Below are 24,646 nucleotides of genomic sequence, written 5' to 3'. Positions count from 1 at the left end.
GGTTTGCCTTTCATTCAACTATCTTTAAAGCCATTAGTTGCAAGTCCATCATCATCATCATCGTGTCTACCCTCTCAGACATGGCCTTACATGCAATTTCAGCATTCTCTTTAGTGTCTTTCCATACTAAAGCTATATCTCTCTTGCATTAGATGCAATTTTGTTTGGATTCTGATTCCACACTTTCCTTTTTCTGAATAAACGTGTCAATAAATGTGACATGTAAAAGACACAAACTGTACTATAAAATCCTTGTTTTCTGGTTTATAGCTTTAAGCAAATTTAAGGTAAAGGTTTGTTTAGTTTTTCAGATCTTTAACAGATCAGAGGTTGTTACACGACTCCACATTTCTTTCTGTTCTCTGACAATGCTAGCAAATGACAAAGTGTGCAGTGCATTTGTTTTCACTCACCTCTCTGCACCAGCATGGTGACTTCACTGCCTTTCGGACACTTGCTGAGCAGGTCCACCACCTGGTTATGGGACATGCTCTGCACGTTCCTCTTGTTCACCTCCACTATGATGTCCCCCTCCCTGAGGCCACGGCAGCGGGGATAGTCCACGATCTGCTTTACCCTCTGCCCTCCGCCACCAGGGCTGTCCGCGATTGTGAAGCCAAAGCCCTTGTCTCCTTTCTCCATGTGCACAGTAATCAGCTCAGGTTGTGTTGCAATAGAAGAGGCCAGGTTCACGACATCGCTAGAATAGCCAAGTTGAGAGGATGTATCAGAGGCCACTTCTGTGGAGGGGCTGATTGGTCGAGGAAGGCCGTTGAGAGGTGCCCCACTATTGGTTGGGCCATTGTAAGTGCTTTGACTGCTGTAAGAGGCTGAAGAATCATAGCTGTTGGTGACCTCCTGGCCGTTAACAATGATGGGTTCCTTGTTGTCGAGGATAGCCACTGAGGTAACCAAGCTGGTGTTTGGGTCGTCGGGGTCAAAGGGCAGCGGGTAGCCACGACACAGCTCCAAATTCACCATGGAGCCAATTGGGATGGACTGAAAGATCTTCACCACCTGGGCATGTGTGTAGCCCAGCACGCAGATGTCATTGACACTCACAATCACATCACCTAAAGAGTACAGAGAAAAATGAGAATGTTATAATGCAAGAAAGCTCTCACATTTCACAGTAACAACATGAGCAGTCGGTGCTGTAACTCAACTCAACTCAACTCAACTTTATTTATAAAGCACTTTAAACAGAACAAGGTTCACCAAAGTGCTGAACAATACAAAAATTAATAAAAGCACATAAAAATATAAAGCATAAAACACATAAAATAGGTCCGGATCCCAACTCAGTTAAAAGCCAAAGTGAAAAAATATGTTTTAAGAGCAGATTTAAAAATACTGAGTGAGTTTATCTGTCTGAGGTACAGGGGCAATTCGTTCCAGATTTTTGGTCCGAAGACTGAGAAGGCTCGGTCACCTCTCAGTTTTCTCCTGGTCTTCGAGACGACCAGCTGTGTCTGATTTGTTGACCTAAGGGAGCGGGGGGGATTGTACACCTGAATCAGGTCAGACAAATATTTTGGGGCGAGTCCATGGAGACATTTAAAAACAAATAGGAGAAATAAATAAATAAATAAATTCAGGCGACCTACCTGTCTCCATCTTCCCATCAAGGGCAGCAGGTCCGTCAACGACTAGGCTCTTTATCTGCAGGAACTCGTCCGGCTCATCTCCTCCAACAACCGTGAAACCGAAACCCCGGCGACTCTTCTTCAGTTTGGTATTGATAAAGGTCCCCTTGAGTTCAGACCGGTTTCTCGTAAAGAAAGGCTTCCCTCCTAAACAGAAGTGAATAGGGATAGTTAAGCTTTGGTTTCAAATATGTGGAAGCACAAACTCACCAAAAGCTTGTATTCAGTGTCTACTTGTGCCATCTTAAGACTTTAGATAGTATTTAGACTTTGGTAACTATTTATAGCAGGTTTGGGGTAAATGGAACTTCAGAGGAAACACTGACCCAAGATGACAACAAAACAGCTAATAGCCAATCATGTTTGGCCAATACCTCTTAAGTCGTCATGCATGATTATTTTATTGAGTAAAAACTAGAAAAATAAAGTTACAAATAATTAAAAACTAGAATTCCTAGTGCAATAAACAAATCTCTATTTAAGTGTTTTCTTATTTGGTAAAAATGTAAAATTCTGCTTTCAGTAGCTTTGACACTTGTGAAAAAACAATCCTCAGCGCTGTAATCAATTTCTTTTCACCTAATTTATATTTCATAATCCGGGTATAAATACATGGTTGTGTCGGGAAGGGTATCCAGTGTAAAAATCTTTGCCAAAGCATCTGTGCAAACCAGTGCAAGCTGATTCGCTGTGACGAACCATGACATGTTACACTGAAACATGAACAACAATCCAGTTTATTCGCTGCTATTTAGATTAGGCTAGAACATATGTGTCAGATGATGTGTCAATGATTAGAGAGAAATTGTTCATCTTCAACAAAGCTGAGAAAAAGTAAAAACAAGGAACGGCGCTCATATGAAAACACAAACTGGCACGGCTGTCATTTTCAAAGTAAAACACAAGACAAATACAATTTAGGATTGTTTCCAGCACTTCACTTCATCTGCTTTTGACAAATAAATGTTGGCAAAGGTGGGCGATCGAAACTAGAAGATGAGGAAGAGCCCCATAATGCATTGGGGCATGGCTGGAGTTGATGTTTTCATGAAAAAAGCATTACCCTTGGAGTCAGTTTGTGTCCTTGTTTGTGGTGTTTTTGTGGCCCGTTTGCTTCTGATTGCCATTTAAAGCACTGATGAAAGTGCTGTGAGTTGATATCACTGATTTATCCTCCAGGGATGTAGCAACTGACCAGGACACAAGAAATACACTTTTTTTATACCTGAAGGAGCTTTATGTGGACAGAGAAAGTCAAGAATAGCAAGAAATAGAGACCGACGATCCAGACAAGCAACAAAAAGTGACAGGAGATGAGACAAAAAAACAGAAAATAAGAGCGAAAGAGCCTCAAAACAAAGAGATCAATAAAGAAAAAAAAAAGTCAGCCCACAATGGAGCAATGGGGGGAGACGGAGAGGCAGTTAATTCTCTGACACTGCTGGGATAATTAGACAAGTTGCTGGTGGGAGGCTGCTACAATAGGAGCTGGCAGCTAAAAGAAGAAAACTTGGAGCATCAGGAAAGATGCTCAAGGCCAAATGATGAGCAAAGACAGGTTTGAAAATAAAATATCACAGCAGAAATTCCATGAAGTCAACCTAACAAATAAACAACGGAGAAGTAAATAAATGAGCCACATTTGACATTCTTATTACCAACACCGTCCTGAGGATAGACTGGATCAAAAAAACCATCAGCTCACAGCAATTTTATTAAAGAATTTCTTTGGTAACTTCAAAGTGTCACAATAATAACCTGTCTCTTATTAGGAAGAGTAAAAGATGGCCTTGGGCAGAAGAACAGCAGAAATGAGAGAGAACTGAAGTCTGCTGAACTCATAACGAGTCGCTCTGGGTGAAACAGCCTGCAAGTACGTTACTCAAGTAATGGGCGTGAGGTTTTTTGTCCTTGAGGTTCAGGGTTTAACTCGGCTTTTGAGAACTTACGCTTTTGTCCCATGGCATTGGGGACTGTGGGGCCCGTCTGAGGGTCCCTGTAGGTCTCGTGGTTGGAGGCATAGTTGGTCAATGGAGCGCCCGCCAGAGCAGAGTCCTCGATCCACTCTGCAACGGTAACAGGCACATATTCTCTAGATGGAGTCTTCACAGGAGAACAGCAAGCCTGTTCTGCATTTTACAGAGGAATCCTAAAATTCCTTGTTAAATACTTTAACGTGAATTCATTTAATCAACAAATAACTTCTCTCAAAAGAAAAACACTATATTAAAGCACAAAATTATCACATATTTAAAGCCTAGTTTTATAAAACAACCTCAAATGTCTGACATAACCAAGATATATAGAGAGAGAGAGAGAGAGAGAGAGAGAGAGAGAGAGAGAGAGAGAGAGAGAGAGAGAGAGAGAGAGAGAGAGAGAGAGAGAGAGATATCTATAGATATATCTATCTATCTATCTATCTATCTATCTATCTATCTATCTATCTATCTATCTATCTATCTATCTATATATATATATATATATATATATATATATATATATATATCACTATTTAAAGCACCTTATTTAGGTTTGAATATTTAAAGGTGTGACATAAATGCGGATTAAGAAGAAAAAAATCTGTGATGTAAAATAGTTGATTTTAGTGTTTTTCACAGGAGGAGCAGAAGGCAGTATTCCCTCATGAACTGACCTGCATTTACAATTAATTTCTTTTTGGGGCCTCAAGTTTGTGTAGAAACTTTGTATCAGAAATGCATGAGCAGCCTTAGGTTTTAAGATTTCACAGACGCGCCAACATTTTTAGTGTTTTTACAGTCGTGACACAGACATGGAAAGAGGCTTCATTTTTTTTTTGCGTTTGGAAAACTATTTAAAGCATGATCAGAGCATACTTCATTTTTTTAAGCTTGGGTTTCAACAGGATTCTGAATTGGAGAAAAACATCTTCAACTGAATATAATATAATGAATGCTGGAGAAAAAAACAAAGTTGGTTAACATAAAAACTACCATAAAGTGGAAAACATCTGATATATCCATGGACATCAGCTTACTTGTGTCAAGTTCAGCCCATTTAAGGATCAAAAGAATAGGATAAGATGACTTGTGTGAAAAGTAAACTTAACATCAACAGAAAGTTACACCATGAGGAAGACTTTTCTCCCAGAGCATTGCAACACCTATTTAGCTTGAAATGCAACAACTACAACTAACAATCTCCTTATCAGATGAGTATTAAGTGGATTCTTTTTGTTACGCTGTAGTAATGAGTAACTGTCAAGCACAAAAGCGGAAGAATAAAGATTTGAACTTAAATCTTAGCATCTTGCTGTGACTGAGCTGAGTACGTTTGGTCAAAGAGGTCATGAGAAAGTCAGGTCAAAGCTCTGTCCTGCAGCAAGCAACTAACTTCACGCGTGTCCATATGAAGTTCCTAAAAAGAAGGTGAAATGCTGTGATGGAACCCTGGGAAAGCAGTAAGTTAAACAAGGCTTGATCATCCCAGAGGATAACAGCAGGTGATTTAGAAAATGGTCAATATTTCTCTAGAACTAAATGGAAAACTCGAAAGCACATTCCTCTTGGAAATTGCTGCTGTAGAGGCTCGACTTGAATTCTGAATCATGGAGTCTGTTTATATTTCTGTGCTTTGTCTCAGTTTTTCTTATATAATAATTCTTAGATTTTGCTATGAAAAGGAGCAGTGTAGTTTATTGGGTTTCTTTTACCATCTGCAGTGTAATAAATAAAATAACTACTTTGCCCGGACCTATAAAAATTTAAAAACTAAAAGAACTGGGTTTCTTTTTCACGGATCACTTTAGCTAGGAAGAGAAATTTGAAGGTTAGTTCAAGAATTAGCACAACGGTAGAGCAAAAACACAACCTAAACTACAGAGAGGCTGTACTGAAGAGCTTTTATGGCAGAGAGAGAACTTAGCAAATCATAAGTCGTAGCAACATCAAGTTGTTTTAAAGGAAGTATAGCTAAGCATACATGCAGACAATATGTAGACATGCACATGAAGAAAGAAAAAGGAAAATGACGCCCTTGGTGGGGGCTAGTGAACGAACCTCGGATGTAGCGCTCACCTTCAGGTGGCTGCTGACTCTGGGGCTGAGGCTGCTGCTCAAGCTGCCGGCGCTTCTTTGCTTCTAGCACCGGATGTTCATACTGGGTCTTCCTGTTGATATGACTTTGGAAGGGTAAATATAGAGGAGCACAGAAGGAATAAATAACCAGGGTAGCAAAAAACCAGCAACAGAAAACGGGAGAAAAAGGAGAAGAGAAAGTGGATCAAGAGAGCAGATTAAGGGAGAGGGACAGTGATAAACTGTGATTAACAAACACATGCAGCGCTAGCTTCAGAGACCCCTGGCTGAGGTCCTTAACACCATAACAACAATTATTTGTGGAGTAAGTTTAACCCTTTCATGCCGTATGTCGCTAATTTGCAACGTACCATTAAATCCAGGAACAAAAATCTAAACAAAACCCTGAATAGTATTTTTTTTTAATATATAACTGGAAATTATATATAACACTGAAACTGACCAACAGTGAAAAACTACAACCTAAGGAAGTACTACAATAGTACTGGGGTACATACATTTTTAAAACATAAATGCTTCCTTCCCTTGAACCTGCAGGTTCTGCTTTAAAACTCTGCATGAAGCTGGTGTGAAAAACACTGAAGGCTTCAAATAGGATGAGATTCACAGACATTTGCAACAAATCTTCCCTTGTGAACAAATAAATGTTTTAGATTTTAACAACAAAAAAATAACAAAAAATTGATGTTCAACATGGTCCTCTGCATTTGTCCACAATTTTTGTTTTCTGTGCACCACTTACTCAACATAGTAGACGCCATACACAGGATCATCTATTCTCTCCCATCCTGGTGGAAGTTCTGCTAAGACAAAAAACAAAAACCAGAGAGAATTACTGAAGGCTGAAGTGTTGAGGAGAAGCCAGACTTAACCATTAAAGACAATCTAGTGTTGACTGTCAGCCCGTCTCGTGTCTGCCTGTCAATTTCTGTTCAGACACAGAAACTCAGGCTGCCAGTCTTTCTCCTCCTGTCACCTCACACTGCTGACATATCCACATATTGGATAAGAACACAGAGACGCCCCTCTGGGGAAAGAAGAGCGGACTTCAACAGCAGGACGTGGAAAGGAAGTCCAGATAAGAAAGAAGAGGGGTCATCGAGAGGGGAGGGGGAGGGGACACAAGGTGGGAAGGAAGGAAGCAGCAAAGGAAGAGATACAGGTGAAGATCAGGAAAACTGAGGAACCAAAAAAAAGGGGGGAATATTTCCAGGAAATTAAAATCAGCAGGAATGATTAATTAAGTAGCGAGGGAAAAAAAGCTGCTTTTGAAACACTTTTTATCTCTCTTTTCATGACTAACACGCTAAATTCAATAGTTTAGTTGATGAACAAGTGTCCTTGGTTTAATTTTGCCTAATTCTGCTTATTTTAATATTAGTCTCACAACTGTTAAATGGACGTTTAAGGGAATCATTTGAAGTTTGTACGCTTTCTGTGTCATATCCTGCTCTGAAGATCAAGCTGAAACCTCTCCTTGAACTACAGAAAAAGTGTTTCAGAGGAGATGACATGGAAAGAATCCATCAGTGGTGATGAAAGCATCCTCACGCAGACACTTCAGAATTTTCCAAAGTAACAGGGACGTTAAGCACTGATTAGAAAAAGATATAAACACACCGGGGCCTACTTCAGTACCATGCAATTTCCCCACTGATGCAATTTTCTGTCTTTATGGTTCAGTCTGTCTGAGTGGAGGCCTTTTTCTCCACCGGAGCAGTTCCAATCTCTTGCTGATTGTGTAACCTGCAAATTTCTATTACAAGAGGCTAACTGCCTATAAACACAAATTGTCCAAATCTTTGCCCGTTATGATCAAGTTTTACACAACACTACAATTATCCAATGTGGCCTTGTCCTGTGAGTGCATGTTGCAGTAATAATCATCCAATTGTTGAGTCTCTTCCTCTGCATTTTAATAAAGAAGTGCAGTCAGCAACAAATCAAACAGTCAGAGCTTTCATTATTCCGTATTTTGCATGTGAAACCTACATAGAAGCACACGAGGCAAATTAAGCCTGCGAGGGCCACCGAGTAAGTGTAGATGCAAGGGTAAAGCCTTGAAGCGGGTGTGCTGAATTGTTATTCGGATGTTTTGAACCGGAACATTAAATGGAATTTGGTCCCGCCTCACCTCGCGCAAAATTCTAATCACCCACTTGATTTCACACTGCACTAGTTTTGCTCCAGGAGGAGCACCTGTGTAGGTTTGTAATAATCATGTGTGAAGGAGCAAAAGGAAAGGAAGGAAGGAAAGAAAAGTATAGGAAACATGATGAGGCAATGTATGAGGAAAGACTCAAAAATCCCACTTCATCCCACAAGAAACATGAAGGAATTAAGACACTATATCAACTCTGATTTCATTTTTAACTGCAAATAAGACAAGGGGAGAGTACCTTTTTATTATTTTCACCACATTGACTTTACACAGGCACACCGTGGCAGTGACTTTGTCCACGGTAAAACAATTATAAAAGCATATCTACATGATTGTGTCTAACTTAAAAGAGGACTTTATGAGTTGAGGTGTTGCAAAAAAAATGTATTTTAAGGCTTTCAAAGACTTTTTTTGATACCACTTTTTAAGATCAAGTGTACAGCAGAAATGCCTACCATGTCTAGTTTAGCAAACATAGATACAACAAAAGGATTCAAAATGCAAGAGTGATAAACCACTGAGTGAAACACCAAAAAAAAAAAGCTTTAAAAAATAATTGAATGCAACACAATTTGCTTTATATGGATTTCTATGAACCTGTTTTAACTACGACAGAGTCTCAAAACTGATATTTAATAAAAAAAAGTGGACTTCTTTTCTTGTGGGTAAAACAAAAATAAAGATTATGTTCTATTAGAATTTAGGACAATTTAGGTTTTTCAAGAAATGTAACTTGGCTCAAAAATATTTAAGAGACTTTTTAAGCATACACAAACCCTGTTTTATGTCATTGTGGTGTAAGATGGGCCACATTAAAGAAGACCCCTTTTTTCAGGATTGTATCAAACTGAAGCTAAAGTCAAAGTAAACAAGACAACTGTACTAAATAAGGCATTTCATGTCTAATCTTTAACCAAAGATTCAATGAAATTCCCCTGCTAGTGATTTAATCACCTAAGGTAATACAGACAAAAAAAACAGAAAGGAGCTTTGTATGTGTCTATGCTAGCCTACAAGGACTCAAACTTCTTCAATCAAGGTCGTTTTCTGAACCAGTTTGATGGTTGAAGTTATTTATTTTATAGACATATAAATAAAGTAATGTAAGAACTTTTTATTTATAAGGAAACACTAAAAATAGAACCACAACAAGACTGAAAAAAAAGTCAATTTAAAGTATTCTTTTTAAATTGGTAAATAGGTATTTGTGCTACATCACTAAAATTACTCCTGCTTCAGAAATAACTCCTTTATATGATATTTTAGACAATACTTTTATATGTTTATTTATCGCTTTTTCTTTCGGTTTTAGACAGGTTGATGTAACTATTAATAGGTCGATCAAATCTTCAGTGGAAATAGATAATTTTCTCTTTTCCTGCATTAATGAGGTTAAATGTCACGTCTTTAGTGTGAAAACTTCTCATATGTGGAAGACTGAGTCACAGTAACATTTGTGCTAAAGGTCCATAAATGAAGCACAGCTTGTGGCGTTGTGCTCGTGATCATGTTTACCATTTCATGCACTGGCTCCTTTTATTTTCGTACAGCCGAGTTTGGATATTTTGAGAGCAAGGAAGACGGTGATAAAAGGTTCTTACCTAGGTCATTATCCAGCTCCTCTGTGTGAACCCCTTCTGCTCAGCAGGGTGGGCAGCAAAGCAGCATGGGTGTTGTTGGAAAGAGAGACAAGAAGGGGGCAGAGAATCAACAAGACCCAAGTGAGATGCTTGTAACATCATCGCCAGACCACTAGGTGGCAGACGTTACTTAAAACATAAGCAATAACTTTTTGTGTGAACTGCAGGCAAAATGTATAAAGTGTAGAGGTGTGTAAAGCACACACACTAGATTAATCCTTAAATAAAATTAAATAAAAGATCATCACACAGGTATCTGAGTTAAGTAATAATAGTAAATCACCACCTCAGTAGGAGACGTTAACCCGTTTTGACCTCCGTAACACTGACACACTCCCACATTTCAAATCAAAGCTAAAAACTCATCTTTTCCAAATGGCCTATTCACTTTAACAGTGACCTTTGCATGTTTTTATATACATTTTATTTAAATGTGTATGTATTTAAATTGTTGTTGTTGTTTTGACAGTTTATTGTTTATTGTATTGTAAATTTGAGCTTTTTTATTAATGTTAATGATCAAATTTTAGCTTTTTTATTAATGTTAATGATCAAATTTTCAGACTAATAGAGGAAATTGTTTTAAGTTTAATAACAAAAGTAGTAGCATATTTTGCAGTATAGCAGTAGTTGTCCAAGCAAACTTCCACACAATGACAAAAACTCACAAAAATACTGGTAAAACAGTGAGAGAGCTGATGCGCTCATCTGATGTGTACTGTAATAATTGCAGTGGGCTTTATTTGGGTCAGAACGGCACCAAAAGTCCACACAAGATCACAGCATTATGGGTAACCGTACCATCGTCTTCACATTCTTCCAGGGGTTTCTGCGGCTTGTCCAGGCACCGAGGGTCTATCCAAGAGGTCGTCTTTGTGTTGTGGCTACACAAAACACACACAAAAAAACATCAATATGCATTTTCCAATATGAAGTTGTTGGTTTTTTTCTGACCGTGGTCAAAAACGCATTGCTGTCTGGAAATCTTAAAAAACCAATAAGACTGGCCAGGACAGATGAACTTAATAATAAACTGGAAAATTCTTTGAACACATTAACTTTTAGAGGTGACACTAAAAACTCATCAGCCATTGTGCCTTTAATGCAAGAGTAAATATTCTATATTCTGCTAGCCAGAGCAGCACAAAGTTTCTAAAATAGTTCTCAAATTAAAGTTATTTTACTTAAAAATAACAATCATACAGGAGAAGGTTTATTCAACCATTTAATTCCAGTAACTAGCTTATCTACTACCACACAAAGTAAAGGTTTGAATAATTTTAGTGTCTAAAGGTTATGGAGAGAAGATGAAACAAATTTGTGGATTTGTCTTTTCACACAATAAAACCCCCGCACAAATTTTAATAAATTCTAATATAAATAAGTTTTTCATCGTGTGAAAAAATATTTGTAAAAAGAAAAAAAGTCCGAAAAAAGCCTAACGCAAGTGTAAGTTGACAGTGGTACAAAAAGCTACTACTGTTAATAAAGTACATGAAAAAAGATGGTGTAAATGTGTATTTGTACATACAGAAGATCATTGACAGCACAGTTTGAGGAAAGCTTGATTTTTTTCCCCTGTCTCAACTGCATTTTAGTGTTTCTAAAACATGTCCTTGTTGATGAGAGCTCTCTGTTTTAATGCTCTCTCACTAGCTTACAGGCTCCCACACCCCCCAACCTACCATTTCCGGTGCAGCAAAAATGGCCAGCAACACTGGAGCTATCCAGCCGTACAGTTTTGAGTCAGTTTGGGCAAGGAAAACGAAGACGAACATGCATCTATTTGTCTTCAAGATGATGGATGCATCAGAATGGAGCAGATCAGGGAGCTTGTGGCCCGCCCAGTGTACGTCACAAATATGCTCGTTTTCAAATGGTATGTTACTCGCCACATATTAGTTTTTTTGATTTTGGCTAAAAATGGCGTAATCATAATCAGAAGAATGCTATGAACGCTGTGAATGTAGATGAAGAAATGATTGGAGTGGGACTTTAAACAGCACCAGAAAAAGGTGAACTATGGATGTCTGCTTTTTTTGGGGTTACTATATCGATCATGTCATTTTTATTTCAAAATAATATAAAACTGTTGGGGATCTGTGTTGATGTTTCCTTTTTAACTAAATATTTGACAGCTGAAGCATCTTTCTTAGCAAAGACTACATTTGATCATGTTTACAGGAAAATGACTGGATTGTGTGATTTTTTTTTTGGTAACTTACTCTATAAAGTAGACCTCTCCACTGTCGGTGTAGGCCATCTCCCAGTTTTCAGGCAGAGGTCCCAGCTGGTCCTCTTGGGGAGGATGGCTCAGGTGAAAGTTTGTTTGCTGTGTGCTCTCCGTGGTGGCCGATGGCGAAGGGCTCGTCCCAGAGTAGGACAGGTCACTCTGGCGAGGGACGTAGGGGCGCACTGAATGATGAATTTCGTCTAATTCACTGGAGTCTCCTGAAGGAAGGCGTGAAAAAAACAAACAGCTTAGTTTTAAAGATCCTCCAAAAAACAAGTTCTGTGGGGGAAAAGTGTTTAAGAAGTCTGATGAAGATACAGAAGATGACATTTTAGTAGCCTGTATGAACAACTGTTTCAAAGAGTGGAGATACAAATCCACACCAAGATTTACAACAAAGATTAAGAATAAATTGCAGTTGCAATTTGCAACCAAGCCAAGATGTGGTTTCTTTTTCTTTTTTAACAAAATCATAATCAAAGGGGTTAAATAAATTTCCCATCACCTGCTGGAAGACTGGCCACATTGTTAATAGGATACCATAGACCAAAAAAAGAGCCTAAGGATGAATCAGAAATGACAGCTATTGTTGAATATTGAATCCATTTTCATTTCAGTTTAACTAAAAAGGTGACATCTTTATTTTTTTTTTTTAAAACAACCTTAACCCTTGTGCTATCCTATGGGGTCCAGATGACCCGATCCTTACATTGACGTGTTCTCCCTACCATGACAAAAGGGGATAAAGGTGAAGCGGATTTCATGTAATCCATGGACACCAGTGAAGATCACAAATCATTGAAGATAACAGGTTTAGCGCACCGTCTAGTGGGTCTAGATGACCCAACTCCCAATGTTAAAGTGCCTAGGATAGCACAGGGGTTACCAGCATCCTTTTTTGAGGGTAATTTTCAAATTACAATATCCATGTGAATGTAAAACAAACAAACAATAAAATGCTTTTTCTGTTTCATGTTTCATGTTTAATAACCCACCCGTTTCAGATTTTAAGTCAAACCTGAAAGATCATTTTTTATTTTATGAGCAATAATTCTGATGGATTCTTGAAGTATTAGTGGTGGTCTTTGACCTCATTTTCAGAGCTAACAGGTAAGTGAAGGGTCAGGGTTGAAGGGGTGGAGCTGAGATTTAGCTTAAGAATGAATTCATTGTTTTCAGGAAAAAAAAATAAAGGCCAGACCTTTTGATTCTTCAAACACAACTAGAAACCTTTTTTTTTCTAAGATTCAACCACAGGACCAGACAAAACGCCAACCATTGACCTTACAGATCTCATCATCTGTGAGTGTAAAGCTGCTGGATAACATGTTCAGATCATTGAACTAAATCCCCAAACAGTCTTATCAGTGAACTGTGAAACCAGCATGTGATGGCAGGTATTTAAGGGAGCTGAAACAAGCTTCACTTTCAGCTATCATCTCCGCAGTGTTCTGTCACTGTGAGGGTAAAGAGGAGCTAAGAGGGGAACGGAGCTCCAGAGCACAGACATGCCTGCAGTTGTACCCAATTGGCCAAATTGCTCTTTGAGGCTGTAAAGACATTTTCTTTGGACAGCTGGGGGTACTTTGCACCTAGAATCAAAGCTTTGGAGGTGCCATCACCTAGCTTCCTGTTATCTCATTCTCACGTTCGATTGACACCGTTATACCTAACACGATCCCAGACTGCAAATAAACATCTTTCTAAAGAAAAAAAAAACTTTAGGGGGGAGTTACTCCGCTCAGAGTTCTTCTGAGTAGCTAACACAATGAGGCCAACAGAACAATCACCTCATTATTTAATTTATGTGAACTATGGGAGTGGCTCAGTCATTTAGTCCCTCCTGCCTGCAGCCAGATGGCACTGTTTAACATTTCCAGATGCATATTCAGTCAAACTTACAGATCCCTTACTCACCGGTCAGATAAGGTCCTGCGGGTGCTGGCACAGCCTCAGCTGTGACCCCTCTACTTCTCCTGCTTTCTCCTAAACATGTAGTTTGTTCCTCAAACACATCTCTTTCCTGCTTGCTCCTCTTTGTCCCTGTCCAGCGTTTTTCCACACTTTCCCCCTTCCAAGCTCCTCCCTCTGTGTTTTTTTTTTCCATTGCTACCTTCACCCCACTAGGAAACGCCCTCCCACTTCGTCCATCAGCACTCGGCTGTCACGAGTGGCTGAAAGTGTGACTGAAGCACAGGGAACGTGTCCACAGGATTCTGTCAGATAAGCAGCTGTCGCTCTGTGGGGGAAGTAGTCTCCAGTTTTATCTTTGAAAGACCCACTCCAATGAAAATGGGGTTTTTGGTATTTCAACATGTCCTTATGGCATTTTTCTCATGATGGAGAACATATAAAAAGAAAATTAAGATTAAAATTGCATTTCTGAGTTTTTCTTTATTCACATCATTGAGAATCAGGAGCAGAAAAAAAAGGATGTTTGAAAAAGCTTGTAGTTATGTATAAACTACAATCGTCAGGCCATAGACTCCCTGCTCCTCTCCGTTCTAAATAGATCCATTTACGTCTTTTTTTCCTCGTCTGAGCTGACATCTGGCTCTAAACTGAACAGCTGGATAGCTGCAATATTGGTCACTATTTTTGTGATAGCTTGGGTTGTAAGGGGTTGTAAATTAGTGGGAGACAGTGTAAACATAGGGATGACAAGTAATAATCCCAGTTAAAAGGCCACAGAAAAAAGATGATCAGAGTAGGACTTAAAATATATCAGTAAAGGTATCATATTCTTATTTGATTAACTTTCAATAGCAGTCTCTGTGTCCTTTCAGCCTAAGAGTTCTGACCAAAAATAGTAAATAGAAAAAAGAAGTGATGTCTAGTTTACGGTAATTGAAATCTCAACGCCGAGTTTAAACACTTTTTAAGTGTCACTTCCTCATTCTGTCATTCTTAACATGTTGCTTTGCCATAAAGGGTTATTTTCTTTAGAACCTATTACAAAATAAATGTTCACTAAATATATGAAATTCTGCATTATCAGCATCAAAATCTTCAAAAAGTCAGCTGGGGTTTAAAAGAAACATCGTTTATTTACTTATCTTGAGAATATTTTGTTTCCAGCAAATAATTAGAAGAATGAATTTCTCCTGCTGAAATGAGTGGTTTCTTTAAATGAGGACAGTTGACATGCAACATTTAAGTGTTAATCAAGTTGCAGCTTTTTATGCATTTGAAAATAAGCCTTTAATAAAATAGAACAAGGTCTAAAGTGTGACTTGACTAAACTACCTGCTTTGTTTTGTTTCAATCATTTTTTTGCTGGCAATTTAGTCTAAACTCTGAAGTTTTAGGAGAAACGCGACTTTTCCCTCAAATTAGTAATAAATTAAAATGAACAATACTATGGTAACAACAGACAAGTAAAAAAAAAAAAAGTTCATAGCCAGACAGAATTTCTGATTCATCCAGATGAAATGTAGGTCAGTTCTGCTGCTCTCCATGGCGTGTCGTGTCTGCGTACCTGTGATGCTGCTGTTCATGTCAGGGAGGTCCTCGTCGTCCTCCAGCTGCGGCTCTCCAAACCCTATTCCAGCATTGTGCATGTCATTGTAGGACTTGGCGCGTCGAGGAGTGGAGTTCTGCGAGCCTGGCAGGCTACTGTTGAGCCCGACGAGCAGTGGCACATCACCGCCACTACTACTATTGCTAATCACTTTCCCACCGGGGGGCTGCACCGGTGGCTTGGGCGTCCCATAATAGTTACCTAGGCAACAAAGGAGGGGTGGACAAGAAGAGGGGGGGGGATTAGAAAGACAAAAAGTAGCAGGAGGGCATGGGAGAGGAGGTCAGAAGGTTCTGTGTGAACCTGTGAAGGGGGGGTGTTACTCACAGCCTTTGTGTGCAATGTGAAAGTATGCGGGGGAATATTCCTACTGTGAATTTCAAATGATCTTTTGTTTAAACTTCACCTCTACCTTTTCAGCTGATCAGAATTAGTTTTATTTCACTCAAGTGAAAGCATTATTTTTGGCAAGCTGCTCTGTTAATTTCCTACTTATTCATACAAACAGGCAGGTTTATTCAGCCAAGTCAAACGAGTGTTTTTGCGTACGGCAGTTGTTGTCTCTTGTGTTTTCTGAAACTTCCCAACACCATGGGAGGATTTTTTTTTAAAAACCATTTGCTCTCATAGAATGAAGACAGCTGCCAATCCCCCCAGGAGGGGATGTCCCAGTAAGTTCACCTCAAGGTCAGACCAGGGCTGCAGCCTACAAAAAACACCACCCAGAGATATTCAGATAGTGTCATCAACTACAGGCATCTACTTTTTGTTTTTGTTCAATTCTTCTCTGATGTGTGTTAGCTGACACATTTACAGTTTTCTCATAGAAATGAGCATAAAAATAGCCTTTACATGAGCCAAACAAAAAGTCTATTCACACCAATGGATTATGAAGAAATCTTTTTGTTTTTATGTTGGACACAATGTGTTTTTATTTATATCGACATTAAAAAACTTTTTTTTTTTAAACCACTAGCTGTTGAACATTAGGGTGCAGCACACCTTTCAGCACAAAAAAGCTAGCATGAAAACACGGATGACAACCGCAAAGCCTGGTGGTGTAAGGCGATGGCTCAAGCTTTTTTTGAAGTTGTGTGATTGGAGTCGGCACAAAGCAGAACTAAACTTCAAGTTAAAGGCTGAAGCTGAAATTCTTCACCCACACAAAACCCTGTCCCCAGCATACACTGAGGGGAGCCCAGGGATAAACAAAGAGTTGGTCTGTTGGTTTACACCAGTTTGTAAACATTAAGGAGAATCAAAAAGAAGCCAACTGCCTGAAAAAGTGATTTACGTGAATTAAAAACACAAAAAAACAGCTTTCCACGTATTTAAGCGTATAATACTGGCGCTTAGGTTTTTGTGTTTTCATTCTTTCGACTACTGTAGCTCTTCAACTGTTTACGTAATTCCAGTGGATTCTGAAGTGGAGAAAAGCAAATTTACATTGTTATGCGAAATTTCATGTTAGAAATGTATTACATATCGGTGCAAAACCGATATAAAAAGCCAATTTTCTCCAAGTCAGCTGATTTACGTTGATCAAGTGAACAGTTGAGGAGTTACAGTACATCAAAAAATGGGTGTTATTTAGATGCCGTCGGCACTTTCTCTGGGTTAAGAACTGTCCCTTCTGGGATGGTCAGTGTTGTGTTCAGTTGGGCTACACAATGACTCAAATTGTTCTAGAAGAGGTGGCATTTGGGCTTAAAGTAGGATTTTTTTTTACTTTGCAAGATATTTGCAGGAACTCGGTTCTGATGGTTACACAGCTCTTTCTCGCAGAGGTTTTCCCTTCATCAGACAATGAAACTTTTATCGAGGGTTTTCATCAAAATTTCTTACCGTCGTATGATCCTATTTCCAGAAGGGTTCCACTTTTTTCCAACTTCAAAAAATCCTCCACCGAGAGGAAGTTGTAATCCACACCATGAACTTCTTGGTCCCGTGGAGCACGTGTAGTACCTGAAAGAAAAAAAGGAACAGAAATTTAACAAAAAGTCAATTCTCAAAAAATAGATTCAATTGGAAGAGTCTTAAACTTGTATTTTTTTTTGTAATTAACACCACTTTTGGTCCTTCAGATTTCTTTTATTCTCATAAAAAACTGTAAAACAATCTCCCTTTTTTAGTTGAATAGGTTAAAAAAACAACAAAGTAAACCTTTAAACTTATTGTGATGAAATCCTCTCTAACTAGGGACATACGGTAAGCTACACAGATAGAAGGCCATAAATAAGAGATTTTTTTGTTTGTTGACGTTTGCTCACACCGGGTCAGAGTGTGAAGGACTGTGTTAGCACCTAGTGAGATGGGCCATATGTTTGGGGGAATTGTGAGTCTATGTGTGAATATGGATGTGATTTGGCTTGCACCCTGCGAGATTCCCATCTTTGCCTTGAAAAGCACTTGGGCAGAACGGCATGAGCGGCAAACCAAAGTTAACAGAAAGAAATTAAAGTGAGTGTCTACGAGAAATTTTGTGTGATTATCTTAACCACTCAGATTTTCACTACTTTATTGCCATTTCAACACAAAAAATTCTCTGAAACTGAAGAAATAGAAAATAAAATAAAAACACTCAAACAGTTTAATTTGTTTTGTGAAAACTGAAGAAGCTAAACACTCGTTTCTTTTTTTTTTTTGCTTCCTTTGACCTTCTCCTTCTTTCATCTCCTGATCTCTTCATCTCCCAATCACTTTGTCTCCAGTGGCCTGGTAAGCAATAAGCAGGTAAAAATAGATGTGTGGGGATATAGGGACAGGCTACCTCAGTAGCTACGCTCAGTGACAATGGTGATAAATCACACATGCACAACACCCTTACTCAAGCGAGCATGGATTACACTCTTGCAGCCATAAACAGAGGAGATGGATCTCGTCCATATTTGATAACTACCAGTACAGCTCTCATACACAACATGATGTAAACCTGCCTCAACTCCGACAACGGCCTCGACATTTAACTTTTTTATTTGTTTCTAACAGGAAAGATAGTTGAATTCCTGGTCTGAAATTCTTGAATCACCAAAAAAAATTAAAGTATGTTAGGTAACTTGTTAGCTTCAATATTTTTCCTAGATACAAACTTTAAAGAGTCTTCAGTTGGGCTTCAGTCACGCACTTCACCTCCAGTACAAAACTAACCCTTGAGCCAACTCAGTTTGGAGGTGGAATTGTGACCAGTGTACCAAAAAGGCTAGAAAAGCACAGCCTTGGCTTACTTCCATAACAAGGACAGGTTTATCACTCTAGGCTAAACTGATTCAATACTCCCTGAACACAAAAGCCCCATTGACTGAGCTGTGAAGTAAAGTGAGGGGAAAAAACAGGTTGAGACTCTTGGAAGGCGGTTGGACCGGAAGGCATCTCCAATGAAGACCACCCTTTTTTCATGGTGAAAATGAGAGAGAGTGAGACTTTAGAGTAAAAAATATAGAATTGATCAAACAACAAAACCTAAACCAATCCAGAATTTCTGACACCCCCCCAGACCTCTATCAAAACCAACATGTTTTCCAACCAACCTACCATTAAAGCTCCTTATTGGCTAAACACACCTGACCCGGGTTATCAACAGAAGATAAGACAGGGTTTCTGGGAAACCACCAGGACGGCGGCCGATCTGAAGGCCATGATACATGCGTGATATACGTAATTCACAAGTGTTTCTTGCGTTCGTCATTCGTCAATGTGCCCAGATGTCCGTCAATGGTTTGGTCCAATGGGTCTTTACGTGAACTCGGTTTTGAGCTGTTCAAAACTTTTGGTTTGCTGAGAATTACGCAGTTTACGTGTATTTTACGTAGTTTATATACCCAACTATTGTTTCAATCCTACGCAATTGTGCATGATTTTTGCGAGATTCATACAGCGGGTTTTAATGATCAAAAAATGAAACTGCAATCCCCTAAAAATCTGCAGTGCCTACAAGTATTGGCTGCAAAACAGACTCTATAACTATACTCTAAACTCTATAAGTGCACAAGAGGAAAAAACCAAAATACTTGGATTTGTGCATGTCTTTTACTAAGTTGTCCTCTCTTTTATGGTCGATTCTCATTGGTATGAAGGGGATAAATGAGGAAGGACAGAGTTTGGCCACCTCAGGCAATCCGGCAGAAGGTTGACAAAAATACCGAATGCCATAAAGTAATCTTCTGGCATGTATGTGAATGTCAGTCATGCACTTGCACACTTATTGACCTGAAATTGGAAAAAAAAGATGCATTCTTCACAAAGAAAACATCCCCATTTCCGATTAAAATTGTGCCAAATAATATTTAAGTAAGCCTGTCATTTTTGCTAAACACAAAAAAAATGTTTCAACAGTAAAATAAATCAGTTTATAATAACTGATCAGCATGTTATTAGTCACAAATATTTTTTGCTTGAAGTAATATTACAGGATACGCAGTTTGCAGACAGCTGATAATCTTTCTAATTGAAATATTTTTTGATTACAAAACCAGAAGGACATGTTAATAAAATATTATAAATACTAATGTACACCTTAATAAATAGCATCTAGGGAAAAGATTTCGCTTTTAGATTTTTTGAAAGCTTTTTAGTTTTAGAAACTAAATTAAAAAAGAAAAAAAAATTACTTGATGGGAGTATATTAGGATTTGAGATATACATTTTTTCTACAGCTGACACTGTGACTTCCTTTAATACTAGTGAAAAACTATCTGGTTGAGGGAAGCAGACCTGCTTTACATACAGACTCCAGCTTTTCGAATTGTTCAAACTCCCATCCTGTCTACAGTGGCACTACTTAAAATGAACCCAACAAAGTATTTTGTTCTGAGCCTAGAGTGGACACACATCAACATTCTAAAGGTTAATCTTTTCATTTTTGCTTCCTTCAAAAAGTTGACAGTTGAACTGCATTGCTTCAAGCAAAACTACAAGCAGCGTTTTGAGCTCATATGCAAACAGAAAAGTACTGCAGGAACATAAAAAAGTCGTCCATTTTAAGGGTGTCTTTAAATAGAAATCATTTCTTTCAGGTGCGAATACATCCTCAAGAGATCACTCTTCTAAATGAAGTAAATATCTAATCGACCAGTGATGACCACACCTTACCTTCTGGAAAAGAAAACGCACGATCAATTTCAGCAGCAGTTGAAGACAGAAGGTCATTGATGCCTTTTTATGTACAAAGTGACATGGACACGTATGTATGAACAATCACAGTTAAATAGGGAAGTGGCCCTGGAAAAAAAGAAGCACTTTCCAATCTAAAGAGCCACAAATCAGGCTGTTTGTGGTTATAAAAAGATTTTAAAAGAAGGTACAGTGTCACTTCTGTTCTACTGGTAGACAATTATTCCTTTTTCTACAACATGACACAAAATATTGACCCACAAATAAAGATATACTTCTTTGCAGCATTTGCTAATGAGTGCATTCAATTAGAATTAGTGGGGAGGAAAAGAAATGACAGACAATGACAGACACCGTTAAAAAAAAATGGAAAAGCTTAAAAAGGTCTCCAAATATGTTCAAAGTTTGGTCAACTTCAGCAGTTACATTGAAAATATCTGTCAAAGACTACGAAGATATTCTTTAATTAATCCTGCTATAGTACGTAATGCTATAGTAGTCACACGAATGTGATTCACATGACAAATCTGAGGCCTCTCTTTGATCCACGCCGAATTTGCTGCTCAACGCTTGTCCAAAAATGTGTTCATAAACTCGACGCACCAGACACGTGCAGGAGGAGCTACCGGCAAAGGTTGATTTATTTTAATGAGCTCTACAAAAGCATACGCATACCCAGACACGTCTCCATGTCTGGGTTTATGAGCTATTTCAGAGACTGTGCCTGTAAGGTGATGTTCACCATCTGTTGCAGGAGCTGAACCTAAATGACGGCCGCTTTCAGCGGTACTTCCGCCTCTCTATAACCTAGTATGACGACTTGCTGTCCCGCATTAGTCAGAGGAAGGAAAAAATTAAAAAAAAGAGAATAAAATTAGAGGACTTTTTTATTATTATTTCAATACAAATAAGATAAAAATCTTAAAAGTTCAGGGGGGGGGGGTCAAATTCTCCTCAGTGTGTGTTTTAGACTGCACCTGCTGATCACATCATCAATAGGTCACAGGCCGAAGCTGGCGTGGCACAAACTGTTCATCAGTTTTGAACTCTGGATACATTGCAACCACCTCGGGTGCTGTGCTGCCGCTAGACCACCATGCTGCAATAGACTCCCAAAATGCAGCAGAGGACCCCTGATCACACCTTTACAGTGACTTAACATTGAAACTAGACGCTATTGCTGCAAGAAAGGTGTTTGATGTGAACATAGCATAATAGTTTATATCAGGGATTTGCTGTTTTGATTTTATCTGTATTATGAACCATGTATTTTAGGACTACACACCAATGTGCAACCAAAAACACTTATAAAGGTCAGTTTTTGTTTTCCTCATTTAATAAAATCCTGAAGGCAAGCTTGATACCTCCTTAAAAGAAAACTGGAGTTAAAAGAATCACAGATCTGAGGATCAAACCAAATGCTTCGCTTCAATTCTTACAAATTACCAAATTACCGTAGGATCATCATGACGACAACCAATGCAACTCCCAATGGGATTTTTACCTGCAAAGTTATCCTCGCCATCCAGCTGAAACGTCATTAGGTTCAAGTTCAAGACTGGATACAAGCTCCCGTTCATGCCTTTGTCAACATCACAACTCCAGAAAATACATAATATTTGTCGGTTACAGGTCTAAAATTAAGACATTTCATTTTTCTGATTTTATAGATATGAAATTGACATTTTTTCTCAAGATTTTTAAATCAGTCCACATATTTTCTTGACTTCTATATATGTTGTTTTACTGTTTTAAGAGGAAAAAAAAAAAATTAGATCTTCCCAACATGCATAGTACTGACAAAAATAAAGCAAGTTTCTATCTTTATGTTCAGTTTCAAAATGAAAACCAGCTGAGGTTTAAAACACACTTAAACAAAATGGATTGCTTCAATGTGCTTATTGTAGAATGATCGTCACTTTCCTGCCTCTTAGCTCCAGACAAATCCAAGCAGCTCATCTATATTTCATTGATGGCAGTCTATTTTAAGGGAGTGTCTGGCCCTCTGGTGGCCTGACAAACTGACAATAATTGCTTATATTGGTGGAGGCAAAGCAAGACACAATATGAAAGGTATGAAAAACCTATCATCTTTAATGGCAACAATTCACAGCGGACAGACATGGAAGCATGCACTCAGTCACAACCCAACTTCTAAAAATACCCATGTGTGAAAAATCAGTTTATTTCCAACACCAGCAATCCCCCAAAGCAGCAGTGCACCCTGGGCGCTCCTTTCCCCAGGCCTGGCCTAGCATTTGAGCCGTGACCTACATTTGATTCCCTTCACAAGGACAACTGGGCTCCACTTCTTCGAAAACTTTGACTTCATGGCTTGGAGCTGAGCAGGTGTCCTGGTAGAGCACTGTAGTGCACATTTATAGTTTTTTTTTTTTTTTTTTGTTCCATGCCTGGACTACATGGAACAAACAAGTTTTTAATTATTTTAAACACAAGAGAAAATAATGAGAGGATTGACAATAACAAGTTTTTGGATCGGAAACTACTCATCTTTGATGCCCAAAACACCTTTTCCGTGTCACTTTGTCCCTGTCAATTCTACCAAAGCAATCAAAACCAACTGGGTTAACACACACACACGCGCACACACACACACACACACACACACACACACACACACACACACACACACACACACACACACACACACACACACACACACACACACACACACACACACACACAACCCTAAAGCTGCAATGAGTTATACTTAGCAGCTCTGTGCCCCTCCAATCATAAAATCAACACATCTGAAGCCTCGGCCCACAATTAAAATATTTATGAAAGGTGTTTAAAAATTTGTGACCCCCAAGAAGTGTACATATTGACTATAATCTTCAACAAGAAGGATGTTAGGAGGTTTTTTCGTAGCTCGGTTAAAGTTCATCCAACCCAGAAAAAGCTTTGCTGACAAAACAGTTTGTACACATTCCTGCTTTGCAGTTTAAAACTTTACTTGGTGCTTGAAAAAAGTTTGTCCTTAGATTTTTGTGAATTAGAGTAAGAAAAAAAACATCAAAATATGACATTTCATTTCATATAAAGGTCCCCTTTTAGCTTACTGAGAAAAATATTACACTCAATTACTGGAAAAAAAAGAAATTATAGATTTTTTGCAGGTTTGGTTGGACCATAATCGTATTTTTAACGCAAAGTGTAGCCCGTTTTCCCCACGGGAAAGATGGGTTCAGATCTGTGAGGATCAGCTACATATTAAGCGGAAGTCTTAGCTTTTGGATTTTTTTTTTTAGTCTATGTTTCTACATTTAGTCCACAGAGAGATGTTGTTGTGACAGTTTCTAAATAAGTGGGTTCAGAAATCCTAACTTAAAAATACAAAGATGCTCAAAAAGCAGAACTACTATATTTTTCAGACTACAAGTCGCTCCAGAGTATTAGTTGAAGCAGCCAAGAAAACACATAACGGCAATATACGCTGACCAAAAATATAAACGCCACACTCTTGTTATTGCTCCCATTTTTTATGGTATGAACTCAAAGATGTGAAACATTTTCCACATACACAAAATAACCAGTTCTCTGAAATATTGTTCACAAATCTGTCTAAATCTGTGATAGTGAGCACTTCTTTGCCAAGACAATCCATCCCACCTCGCAGGTGTGCCATATCAAGATGCTGATTAGACAGCATGATTATTGCACAGGTGTGCCTTAGACTGGCCACAAGAAAAGGCCACTTTGAAATCTTCAGTTGTATCACACAGCACAATGCCACAGATGTCGCAAGTTTTGAGGGAGCGTGCAATTGGCATGCTGATAGCAGGAATGTCCACCAGAGCTGTTGCTAGGGAATTGAATGTCCGTTTCTCCACCATAAGCCGTCTCCAAAGGCGTTTCCGAGAATTTCGCAGCACATCCAACCGGCCTCACAACCGCAGACCACGAATAACCACACCAGCCCAAGACCTCCACATCCAGCATGTCCACCTCCAAGATCATCTGAGACCAGCCACTCGGACAGCTGCTGAAACAATCGGTTTGCATAACCACAGAATTTCTGCACAAACTGTCAAAAAACGTCTCAGGGAAGCTCATCTGCATGCTCGTCATCCTCATCGAGGTCTCGACCTCACTCCAGTTTGTCGTTGTAACCGACTTGAGTGGGCAAACGCTCACATGCGATGGCGTCTGGCATGTTGGAGAGGTGTTCTCTTCACGGATGAATCCTGCTTTACACTGTTCAGGGCAGATGGCAGACAGCGTGTGTAGCGTCGTGTGG

The 24,646-nt window shown here is 38.9% G+C and overlaps 1 protein-coding gene across 13 annotated transcripts in view; it reads right to left on the bottom strand.

Moving 5' to 3' along the window:
- magi1 (membrane associated guanylate kinase, WW and PDZ domain containing 1) overlaps positions 1-24,646 on the bottom strand; it is a 118,876-nt gene that overhangs the window by 27,923 nt on the left and 66,307 nt on the right. For 5 of the 13 annotated variants that reach the window (XM_011475077.3, XM_011475070.3, XM_011475075.3 and 2 more), the window contains exons 3-12: positions 17,122-17,241; positions 15,235-15,477; positions 11,749-11,974; positions 10,325-10,407; positions 9,485-9,520; positions 6,465-6,525; positions 5,684-5,805; positions 3,596-3,712; positions 1,608-1,793; positions 414-1,073 (exon numbers count right to left, since the gene is read on the bottom strand). In XM_011475077.3, the coding sequence (XP_011473379.1) occupies positions 414-1,073; positions 1,608-1,793; positions 3,596-3,712; positions 5,684-5,805; positions 6,465-6,525; positions 9,485-9,520; positions 10,325-10,407; positions 11,749-11,974; positions 15,235-15,477; positions 17,122-17,241 (1,854 nt within the window). Of the gene's footprint in view, positions 1-413; positions 1,074-1,607; positions 1,794-3,595; positions 3,713-5,683; positions 5,806-6,464; positions 6,526-9,484; positions 9,521-10,324; positions 10,408-11,748; positions 11,975-13,673; positions 13,879-15,234; positions 15,478-17,121; positions 17,242-24,646 lie in introns of those variants that run through there. The other 8 variants (XM_020703285.2, XM_020703286.2, XM_011475071.3 and 5 more) reach the window with 4 other exon arrangements.

The sequence above is a fragment of the Oryzias latipes genome, chromosome 5 (assembly GCF_002234675.1).
Source record: "Oryzias latipes chromosome 5, ASM223467v1".
In the NCBI taxonomy this organism is placed as follows: Eukaryota; Metazoa; Chordata; class Actinopteri; order Beloniformes; family Adrianichthyidae; genus Oryzias; species Oryzias latipes.
This window is presented reverse-complemented; position numbering and strand designations above follow the sequence as displayed.